This window comes from Pyrgilauda ruficollis, unplaced genomic scaffold, assembly GCF_017590135.1.
Source record: "Pyrgilauda ruficollis isolate IOZ18807 unplaced genomic scaffold, ASM1759013v1 scaffold59, whole genome shotgun sequence".
Lineage (NCBI taxonomy): Eukaryota > Metazoa > Chordata > Aves > Passeriformes > Passeridae > Pyrgilauda > Pyrgilauda ruficollis.
In genome coordinates, this window is record NW_024527599.1 from 3126406 (window position 1) to 3137664 (window position 11259).

At 56.2% G+C, this 11259-nt stretch overlaps 1 protein-coding gene across 1 annotated transcript; it reads left to right on the plus strand.

Annotated features, from left to right (window-relative positions):
* The first annotated feature begins 1668 nt into the window (after positions 1 to 1668).
* Positions 1669 to 10703, plus strand: LOC121361813 (multidrug and toxin extrusion protein 2-like). Its single transcript, XM_041482856.1, has 17 exons — positions 1669 to 1792; positions 3633 to 3734; positions 4151 to 4219; positions 4545 to 4693; positions 4838 to 4880; positions 5465 to 5509; positions 5891 to 5988; positions 6230 to 6327; positions 6651 to 6764; positions 6956 to 7023; positions 7294 to 7402; positions 7770 to 7845; positions 8165 to 8234; positions 8784 to 8916; positions 9190 to 9284; positions 9515 to 9596; positions 9857 to 10703. Exons 1-17 carry the CDS (start codon positions 1697 to 1699, stop codon positions 10090 to 10092), a joined length of 1683 nt encoding a protein of 560 aa, XP_041338790.1. The 5' UTR covers positions 1669 to 1696; the 3' UTR covers positions 10093 to 10703.
* Positions 10704 to 11259: the final 556 nt, after the last annotated feature.

Genomic DNA, 11259 nt, shown 5'->3' on the forward strand with positions numbered 1-11259 from the left:
GCTCATCCAGCCGGGTCCTGGGGTGCCTGTTCTGTCACTTTCCAGCAGGACTGGGATCCACGTGTAACCACAGAAACGCAAAACTGAAAGCGACTAGAGTCGATTTCAAACAACACCAGCAAAACACAAGGAAAGGGATTTAAACCACAGCCCTTCTGTGTGCATTTGGCTCTCTGGGGGCTAGTCCAGGACCTGGCTCCTGGGACTGGGGGGGGAACTTCTCTCCCCAAGCTTATAAAGATGAACCTTTTTATTTTCAAAGTCCTTTCCCCCCAGATTTCTGCCCGATCCTCTCCCTGCTCTTCACCAGCCCAGGGTATTGATCTCAGCAGGGTCACCAGTAAACTTCAAAGGGACTCACACTTGCGCTGCTCGTTTAGGACCATGAATAGCACCATCTGAGCCTTATCATTTCCCATCTGCCTCCACGGGAGATAAGGGCACGGCAGGAGCCCTCCGGCCATGGTGACAGTCACACCACCCGCCAGTTATCACCTTTTCCCGTAACCATTTCTGTTTCTTCAGAGCTCACCTGCAGCACCATCCTGCACCCACTGGCCACAGGAGAGGAGGGAAAGATCATTGAGAAGAGCACTCTTTTGTCTGGAAATACCCTGATTTCATCAGGGCACATAAAATCAGAATTACTGTGACTCACCACCACTACTATGCGATTTTTCATGATGTCGCGTCATATTTGAAGTGACAAGGGGATAAGTGAAACATTAACAAGACATTATATTTCAGGCTGGTGACACCACAGCTATAAGGCACCAGGGCAGCATTTAAACAGCTGGAAAACCGAGACCCACTTTCCACTGTAATTTTCCATGCGTTAGCAATAGGTTTGGTTACACCTACTTGGTTACGAGTACCTGCACTTAGGTAAAATTTCACTCCTGTAACAACCCAGCCTCTGACCCAAACCAAATCTCCTTCTTGCCAGGCGCTGGGCAAACACAGCCATTCCAACCTCCTCACCCTGCCAGCTGCACCGCTGGGCACCGGCCTGCTGGGTGGCAATGCCTGGGTCAGGGACAATTCCTGCTCACGAGGTGTAGGTGAGTGGATGAGGAGAAGAGGAGGCTGCCCGGAGCCGGCTGCCCTGCGCTGTTTCCATGACGCTGACGGCAGAGGGGACATTCCTTTGCTCAGATGTCCCATTCCTGCCTTTGCCAGCTCCTGTGTTAGGGGACCCTCCTCACAGACAGCACCTTGGGGGTCCTAAACCATTGTCCCACGAGGAGTTCCCCCAGTCCATAACCACCCCCTGGTGGTCTCTGGACCTCTGGTGACCCAACACGTGTCTCCTCAGGGGATCCCCATCCCAGAGCCGGTGAGCAGGAGAGCTCCAGACGTCGCTGAACAAACAGGGGGGGTCCCCTTCCCTTTGCACAGCAGATCCCCAAACCACCAACACCACAGGGGATCCCCAACCCCCAAAATCCCCGCGATGGCTCTGGCCTCCAACACGTGTGTGCGGGGAATGCCCGGCTGCCGACACGCGGCCGTGCGGGTCCCGCTCCCTCCGCCGCAGGCTCCCAGCCCCGGCCCGGAGCACGGAGCTGCCCGTGCCGTACCGAGCCGAGCCGTGCCGAGCCGTCCCGCCCCGCCCACAGCCCCGCGGCCCCGGGGGCGGAGGCGACCGGGCCGTGCCCATAAGGCGGGCGGAGGTGGCCGGGCGGTACCGGCGGCGATGGCGGCAGCGCGGTGCCTGCGGGGCGCCCGGCGCCTCCTGCCCGCGGGCGCACGGCAGGAGTGCTTCGAGCTGGCCCGGCTGGCGGGGCCCGTGGTGAGACCCTGGGCGGGGTGAGGCGGGGAGGGACACGGGGGACACCCGTGGGACGCGGTGCCCTCCTGCGGGAGCGCGGGGGACACCCGGGGATCGCGGCGGGGCTCGGCTATCCGCAGCCGGGCAGCGCTGCCCGGGCGCTCCGGGATGCCGAGGAGGGAGACCTCGGGCCCTGCTGGTCCCGTGCCTCGGGGCACGGCTCTGCCACCGGAGTCACAGCGCGGTCCCTCGGCCACTCGCCGCGCCTGGTTGGCGCCCGGATCCTTATTCTTGCCCCAGGCGCTCTTGCTGCTGCCCAGCGTGGTCCCTGCTTCCCTGCAGCACCGCAGTGCTGGGCTCGGGGAGGGCGACTAAGCCATTAAACTGCTCTGTGAAATAGGGCCTGAGCCCTGGCACTGCCACCGGCACTCACCCCTTGGGTGACAAGTGGCACTTTGCTTAGTGCCAGCTCCATATCCGGCCCTTCCAGCGGGCTCTGGGTGCCCTATGCCTCGCTGTCCTGAAATCCTCCCTGGACTGGAGCTGCCGTTTGTCATTTGTCTGGACCCTCTGGAGGGAAATGACCCTTTGGGAGTTGGCACAGACAGTGCTGAGCACGTTTTACAGAGGCTTCTGCAAAGGGGAACCATGCACCACAGCCCTGGTCCTAATCACTCGTGTGTGAACGTTTGCTCTGGTTAGAGCTAAACAGCTAAATTTGTGCTTTTAGTCTTCTGCTATATCTGGTGAATAAATACCAGCTGTTAAACTTCTCAGAGGCACCATCCCTGACATCAAATCCCTGACCTGCTGTGTTCAGTCAGCAGAAGAAGTCTAGACTGGTTTCAGTTTCTGTAGATGAGCACATCAAGCCCTCTCAGTCCCCTCTACTCTCCTGCCTGCAGCACAGCCTGCTCCTCCATGTGCACAGACACCTCCAACCCAAACCTCCAGCTGCTGCTTGATGATCATTCCATGATAAACGCTGTACTGGGATGATGCTGGGGGTACAGACCCCTCCTGTGGGGATTGCTCACAGCAGTGGGTTGAACATGCCTGGACCTGCATCTGCAGGCAGCACTGGGAGGTCTGTAGAGGAGAAGGGATTGTTCTGCTCTTCCTCTGACCCCTCAGAGCTGGTTTTCCAGCTGCTCTGGGCTCTTGTCTTGCCAACTGCTGTGTGAGGAGTGTGAACAGCTCCTGGGCATGGTTTCCAGCTGTGCCCACCCCTCAGTGGGTATAAATGTCCCCAGCTCCTGCCATCTGTTTCAAGCTGTGCCATGACTCCGTGCCCTGGATGCCTGTAAGGGAGACATCCTCCTGCCAAGGGAAAATGAGGTCTGGAGTGTAATCTCTGCTGCAGCATTGTTACACACTGCTGGCAAGGAGCTCACAGACTGGCCTTGGTGTCCCTCCAGGAGGAGAGGATGTTGTGGTTTTGGAGGATAGTTTTCCACAGATGCACGCAAATGTGGAAAAGCACTGGGATGTTTTATTTTCCCTTCTCTATGCAGCCTTCATCCTGGAAAAGAGGATTTCTAGCGAAGCCCTTAAGCCTCTCTTAAATGGGGTCATCTGGCAGATTGGCTGTATAACAGCAAAATACCACAGGGCAGGTAGATGTTGGCTTTGAAAGACAAAGCTACGGAGAGCCTGCTTGAGTCCTGGAGCTGCCTCCCCTGCCCAGCAGTGCTGGCAAGCAGGGACGAGTTCCCAGGACCTCAGCAGAGCCCTGGCCTCGAGGCATGGGCAGAAGCACAGGGAAACTTGAGTGTTCATAGTCCATCTCCTGGGGGAGGGGTGGTGTTCCACAAGCCCTAACAGCTCCTCATCTCACCATCTCCTTCTCCTCTCACCCTAGTTCTTTGCCCAGCTGCTGGGGTTCCTGATCAGCGTGGTCAGCTCCATCTTCTGTGGCCACCTGGGGAAAGCTGAGCTGGATGCTGTGACCCTGGCTGTGTCTGTACGTATTGCTCCAGTTCCCCTTGGATTTCAACCACGTGAATTATGTGTCTCCAAAAAGTGAAGAACCAAAAAACCCAGACCTGTAGGAATGTATATGTGAGGGCCCTGGGTTTTTTTTTCCCCCTGAGCACAGGCAGGAGAGGGGGAGCAGTCAGTGCAAGGCCAGCACCTGAGAGCCTCTGGCCAGCTCCCTGAAGCCAGCAGAGCTGGGCATGTAGCCAGGAGCAGCACTGTTTGTTGTGGTGCTTTAGATCTTCACCCCTTGCTAGAAGATCCTTTAGTTAATGAGACTGTGTTATTCTGAGAAATAGAGAAGGACTGGAAAACTTCCCAGAAACTTGCAGCAGAACTGTCTCCCCACCCAGCTGGGAGGGAGGCAGTGCTGTGGGCCAGCTTGCCCTGTCTCTCCTCCAGGTTATCAACGTGACAGGCATCTCCATCGGTGCTGGCTTAGCCTCAGCATGTGACACGCTGATGACCCAGGTCAGTAGCAGCTCCCCCTTCCCTGTGCCTGGGGGTGTTTCCTGGTGGTGTCTCACCTCCTGTGCAGCGTGATCTGAGCACAAAGGGCAGGGCTGTGGCAGCTGCCAGACAGAACAGGGTTGGAAGCGCTCTGGCTGGAGCCTGCTCCTTCCCCAGGTAGCCCTGGGTCATGCCTGGGTGCCAAAGGATTTGCAATCTGCAAATTACACCCAGCCAGCCTGGTATCTGCAGCTGCAAGGCATGGGAAAGGCATTCAGTTGTCCTGTTGTTGCCCAGCCCCTTTGGCTCCCTGTGATGCCCACCTTGGTCCTCTCTCCTGACCCAGACCTACGGCAGCAAGAACCTGAAGCAGGTGGGCACCATCCTGCAGCAGGGCATCCTCATCCTGCTGCTGTTCTGCTTCCCTTGCTGGGCCCTCTTCATCAACACCGAGAGGATCCTCCTGCTCATCCGACAGGACCCCGAGGTCTCCAGGTCAGGGGTGAGATCCAGCCCTTCTGGATCAGGCATTTGCCATGGGGTGTTGAAATCAAGGCTCTCTGGAGCTCGAGTGCAGCGCTGTTTGGCTTGGCTCTTGCTTTGCTGGATCATTAACTGGGGAAACAACTCTCTTTCCAGGTTAACTCAGCTCTACGTGATGATCTTTATTCCAGCACTTCCTGTAAGTCTCTGCTAAAGCTGTTAGGAGCTCTGTGTACCTTAGAACACCAGGGAAAGGAGGGAAGGCCTTTGCTGTGTGCCTCACAGGGCAGCTTTAGGGTTGTACAATGTGCCCCTTGACCTTGTGCCTTATAGGATGTGCACAGGCCAGCAGCTGCTGGACCAGCAAACAGGGGCTCTCTCATCTTCCTGTGCAAAGGCTTTTGCTGTGGCCACAAAACTTGTGATGGACATTGGAACCAGGGCCTCCAGGCTCACTCTTAGCCCCAGGATAAAGGCTGGAGCTGTTCCCACACTCACAGCTGACTCCTCTGAGGCAGGGAGCAGAACCCCAGTGGGATAAGGGTCTGTAGGTTTATCCTTCCAAGCTTTCTCACGCTGATGAGGAAGGATTGGAGATTTCCCATTTGGAGTCTGATCTGTCTTCCCAAGGGGAATGGGATGTGTTTTTTGTCTCTCTTGGTTTTGGGTGCTGGCAGTGCTTCAGCTGGAGCACAGGGGTTTTGGAGGGAGGTGGAGGGGGGGTTGATCTCTCAGTGTTCAGTGGTCACAGTGTGGTGATGAACTGAATCCTGGCTTTTGCAGGCGGCGTTTCTGTACCAGCTGCTGACAAGATATTTACTGAGTCAGGTATTGTATAATTGGCCAGCTTCTGGCCATGGACTAAAGGTATTCCCAGGAACATGGATGAACTTGGGGATCTCAGTTCATCGTGTTCCAGGGAGAGCTGGGCTGGGGAATGTGAGATGAGCCAGCTCTGGCTGAGCTCACGGGAACCACTCTTAGCTGGCTCTATTTCCTACCTCCCAACTCTGTTTTATGGGTTGCACCAGCTCCTGAGCTCTGCTTGTCTCCTCCTGCATGTCTCACACAGCCCAGCCTCACCTGGAACAGGAGCTGCCTTCTTGTCTTTCTCCTTGGGCATCGCTGGAGATCTCCCTTGTGCTCACTGGATGGGGCTTGGGCTGTGTTTTGGGGAAGCAAATTCCAAAGTTCCTCCTTGGCTTCCAGGAGATCATTATGCCTCAGGTGGTGACAGGGATTGCAGCCAACATCCTCAATGCAGCCATGAACGCCTTCCTCCTCTATGCTCTGAAGCTGGGCATGGTGTAAGTGTGAGCAGGGCTGGGGACAGGCTCTCCTGGGTGCAGGGTTTGCTCGGGGCATCAGGGGGTTCCCTGCGTGCCCAATTCTGCCACCCCCTCCCTCCAGCCCTCAGTCTGCAAAGCTGAGGCTGAGGGGTCTGTCCCATATCTGCAGCAAGGTTGCTGTGGGTGCCCTCGGCTCTGTCCTGCTGTGGCTGAGGAGGTGGGCAAGGATGTCACCTGTAACCTGCCTGTCTCTCCCCAGGGGCTCTGCCTGGGCCAACATGGTTTCTCAGTACACCCAGGTCATCCTCCTCGTCCTTTACATGTGGTGGAGGAAGATCCATGTGAAGACGTGGGGAGGTACTGTTCTACCTTAACCCTTCACAATACCAGAGCCTTGACATTGTCACCAGCACGTGACAAAGGGATTGCCATCCCCTCCCAGTGGGAAGATGCTGTAGCCGTGTCCTCAAGGCTTTTACTGTAGCTCCAAACACATTCTTGTCAAATATTCTGTCTCAGGAATGCAGCATGGCACAGCAGCAGTCCTGGGCTGATGTCCTGTGAGCTGCAGGGGGGTTGTCCTCAGAATTGGGGGGTTGTCCTCAGAGAGTGGATGTGGCTCCTCTTTAGGGGAGCAGGTGGATAACTCATGTTCATTCTGCTTCACCTCCTCCTGTCAGGCTGGAGCAGGGAGTGCCTCGTGAACTGGGGCTCCTTCATCTGGCTGGCAGTGCCTGGCATGGTCATGATGTGTATTGAGTGGTGGACCTTTGAGATTGGGAGCTTCTTGGCTGGTGAGTCCAAATCCTCTTTTCCCTCTGGTTCCTGGTGGCTGCTGCTTGAGTGTGTCCCCAGAGCCCCCCTGGCAGCAGCAGCCTCCTCACCTGCAGGGAGGGTCTGCAGGACACTGCAGGTGTTCCCATCTATTCCATGGGGACAGGGGCCTCCTTTTCAGCCAGTGAAAGAGGTGGCAAATCTTTTCCAGGGCTGATCAGTGTGGTGGAGCTGGGTGCACAATCTGTCATCTACGAGCTCGCCTGTGTGGCATACATGGTAAGGGCTGGGGGTGTGAAACCCTAAACCTGGGAAGAACCCCAAAACAGTGGCCCTGTGATCAGAGCTGAGCTGGGAAGCAGGGCTTGGTAGCAGGCAGGTGATGCCTCTCCAGCCTGCACATCCAGGGTGTGCTGCAGATGGAAAATCCCTTCACTGCAGCAATGCCAGTTTGTCCCCAATTTCCCACTGGGGAAGAAGAAAATCTCTGCAGGCTCTGCTGTCACTGCAGGCTCTGTCACTCACCCCCTCTTGTCTCCTGCTTCTCAGGTGCCTCTGGGCATCAGCGTGGCTGCCAGTGTCAGAGTGGGGAATGCCTTGGGAGCAGGGAATGTGCAGCAAGCCAAGACCTCCTGCATCACTGCACTGCTGTGCACAGGTCAGTGCAGTCCTGCAGAGCAGAATAAAGGGCAATTATCAGCAAATGGTTCAGTTTCCCTCCCCCAAGGCTGGGGACCTCCCACAGGAACCCAGTCCCACTTGTTTGGACCCTTTAGGCAAGGCAAGATCCTGACTGATCTTTTCTGTTATGGGCCTGGTACAAAGGCTTTGATACTTAAAAATGCAGCTTAGTGTTCTGTCCTCACACTCCAGAGGGAGAGGAAAACAGACTTGTCCTCTGCTGCAGTATCATTTGAGGTCAGTGAAGTCCAGTCCCCACCACATGGAGTCCCTGAGGTCTAGGCCTGGTTCAGGAGCAGGATGTGCTGCCCTAGGAGAAATTTGACTATTCCTTTTTCTTTCAGGAGTTTTCGCTGTGGTGGTTGCAGCATTACTGGGGAGCCTCAGGAACGTGGTGGGATACATCTTCACCAATGACACGTGGGTTAACAGCTTTCTTTTAAGTATTATTGCCTTCTTGGAGGCTGTTATTTATACCCCAGGAGCTGCTGACAGATAAGAGTTCATATACCCCTATCTGGCAAACATTTCTCAAAGGTTCCTTCCGATTTCCCAGCATCCCTGGGCAGCACAGCTGCTCCTAACACTGGGACACTACCATGGTAGCAGACTGGGATCAGGGAACTGGGATCAGGGAACTGGGATCAGCCTTTGTGGTTGATTGAGGAAGATATGTGAGAAGCAGGGACCAGGTGGTGCTGCTTGCCCCGATCAGTCCATCCATCCATCTTCCCAACAGGGAGATTGTCACCTTGGTGTCCAGAGTGATGCTCATCTTTGGTCCGTTCCACTTGCTGGATGCCACAGCAGTGAGTATTGCAGCACGTGGGGTGACTCCTCTCTGCAGCTTGGGGTGCAAAGCTGCCTGAAGCCACTCTGGACCTGTTAAAATGATCCAGAGGTGCCAACTGAGAAACTGTCAAAGCAGCTGCTAGTGTTACCTCTGTGCTTGTGGCTGCCTTTTGGCATTGCTGCAGGCACCCCAGTTTTTCCTCCTCTTTTTCCCTGGCCACAGCTCCAGCTTTTTACTGGTTTATCAAAGCAACACAAGTGAGCAGCTGGCTCTCCAGAGATACCAGGCTCTCCCAGCACACTGGGATACTCAATAGACAGTAATTCTGTCCTGTTTCCTCCTGTCCTGTCCTGTGGGAGGCACCTGGGCACTGTGAGGAATCTCTTTGGGATCAACTCGGTGTCTGTGTCACCCCCGGGAGCGAGACGAGCCCCACAATACACACTCCAGAACATGACTTGGCTCCCTCTTGGCTCGGTGGGGCAGTGCTGTGGGTTTCCCTGTCCCCAGGGCTGTGCCATGCCCGGGAGTCCCCTGGCAGTGGCCCTGTGCCCTCTCTCCTCAGGCGACGTGTGGCGGGGTGCTGCGGGGCACGGGCCGGCAGAAGCTGGGCGCCGTGGCCAACGCCGTGGGATATTACACCATCGGCTTCCCCATCGGCATCTCCCTGATGTTTGCAGCCAAGATGGGGGTGTTAGGTACGTGTGCCCTCCAGCTGGCGTGGTTTGAGGGGTGTTGAGCAAAGGCTCAGCCCTGGAACTCATGCCCGGATCTTCCTTTGGATCGGTGGGGTCGGATTGCGCACTGCTGTGGTTGGGGTGGGCACTGAGTTGGTCCCAGTAAATCCAGGCTTACTCCCAGCTTCCCCAGGACCTGTTTCTTCCAAAGTTCATGGGCTGAAGTCCTTGGGCATTCTGGCAAAGGCCAGGTTTTCCTCAAGCCCTCCCTGAAGTAACTTCCCACTGCTGCAGGTCTGTGGGTTGGGATGATCATTTGCATCTCCGTGCAAGCCCTTTCCTTCTTGGCTTTTGTCGTCCGCATGGATTGGAGGAAAGCTGCAGAGGAGGTGAGAGTTGTGCTTTTCCTCTGGTAGTTCTTGAAGGGTGCTGAGTTAACTCCTGTTTCAGTACAACACTACAGCCCTCTAGGAGGTGGCAGAAGTGACCTGGGGTCTGTCCTTCTGTAGCAGAGGAGCAATTTGGTACTGAGAATGCTTGTCTTGGGAGAGTGGAGGGTGTTTTGGGCTGGGCAGGACACTCTTGCCCTGAGAAGAGCAACTCTTCCCTGTGTTTTTAGGCTCAAGTCCGAGCTGGAATGAAAGAACAAGTGGAAGATGTGAACTCCAATGGCACAGCTGCTAACAAAACATCTGCTGTGGGTATGTAGCTGGGCCTGACACCAGACAGGGAGCCCAAATTCTCCACCCACCCCCTTCCTTTCCTTCCCTTCCCAATTGTGACAACCGTGTCTGTCCTGGAGGTTCAAAAGGCTGGAAGGAGCACAGTGCCTGCTGCTGGCCCTGGGGTACAAGACACATCTTGCAGCTGTGTGTCCCAGTGTCCCCAAGCCTTGGGAAAGGACCCTGAGGACTGTCACAGGGGCTCGTGCAGCCTCCCTGCAGCGCTGTCTGTCCCACAGGTTACACCTCCCTTGACACGGACACCGGGGACACCACGGTGCTGCCCGAGAGCATGGTGATGGCTGAGAGGCAGCCTGCCCACGAGCTCAGCACGCAGGAGGAGCCTGCTGTTGTCCCTCTCCTTCCCCCTGTGCCATGGAGAGCCGTGATCCTCCGCCGTGTGCTGGCTGCTGCTGCTGCCATCGCTGTCCTGCTGGTGGGAATCCTGGTCCGGCTCCTGACTGGCAATGGCTAAAGCCAGGGACACTGGGGAGCTGTGCACGGAGCAGGAGGGCACGTGGCAATGTCCCAGAGGATGGGGTGGGGGAGGAATTCCCCCACAGTGCCTTACAAAAAGTCCCCTTGCACGGTTTCTGGTTAGCTCACAATGTTTTATCCCACACGTAGAGTTCTTGAAGGGGGTGAGGATGTGGCACCTGGGGAAAAAAAAAGCTGGAGAGGTGGTTCCTCTCCTGCTCTGCACTGGGGTGTCGCTTGTGAGAGGTGGGAGCGTATCCTGGGGCTGAGCCTGGAAGGAGACAGGGTCCTGGTGCTGCTGTCCTGCTCTCTGGGGACATTGGACCGTGTCATTTGCTCATGGCAGAGGCTCCTGCTGCCCACAGCACATCTCCTCACACACCAGCCTGTCCCAGCATCTTGGGGTGGCAAATGCCACTCGCAGCCACTGTGGAACAAATGGATTTTGCTGGAAGATGTCAGACTCTGCTGTTGGGTGCTGGCTGCTGGCCCTGACCCTGCTCTCCCTCTGCAGGGCGGGCACAGGGCCTAAAGCAACTCTTCTTTGCACTTTTGTAAGGTGGGATTTTGATACAATAAAGTTTTCTGAGTAAATGTTGGGCTGTTTAATATGGTGTGAGCGTGACCCTGGTCATTGGCAGGACTGTGCTGTTAAGAGGAAAGATTGTGGGTCTGGTCCTGGCCCTGAGGTTTGGGGCTGGCTCCAGGCACAGTGTTATCACTCTTCCCCTCGAGTACAAAAGCAAGATTTGTTGTTGTCACTGTGGAAGAGGGAGGTTGTGTTGCTCAACCCTACAGGGCCATCAAAGAACTGTCCTGTGTCACAATGCAGACAGCCCAGCACTGAGTCCCTCTGGGCTGTCCCGGGCTCTCACCTGCACCTGTGTGACTGTGACATGTCAGCTGCTGGGCCCTGGAAGGTCAATACCTCACACACACGTGTGGCACCTCCCCTGTCACCCCTGTCTCCTGGTGCTGGTGGCCTGTGAATGAAAAAATGTGACACCAAATTTGAACCTGCCACCATCCCCAGCAGCAGCGGGAGGACGGGGCAGATCCTGCCCTGCTCAGAATCCCGGTAGGTTTGGGCCGGCAGTGAGGGGAGAGCAGGGAGGTGTCTCACTCTGTCCCATGAGTTATCCCAGCCCACTCCGAGCAGTGGGGG

Excerpts from the sequence above, each read along its gene's own strand:
- LOC121361813 (XM_041482856.1), top strand. The coding sequence starts at position 1,697 with ATGGCGGCAGCGCGGTGCCTGCGGGGCGCCCGGCGCCTCCTGCCCGCG. Across the intron at positions 8,235-8,783 it reads ACTTGCTGGATGCCACAGCA|GCGACGTGTGGCGGGGTGCT; the intron begins GTGAGTATTGCA and ends CTCTCTCCTCAG. Across the intron at positions 9,285-9,514 it reads GGAGGAAAGCTGCAGAGGAG|GCTCAAGTCCGAGCTGGAAT; the intron begins GTGAGAGTTGTG and ends CTGTGTTTTTAG.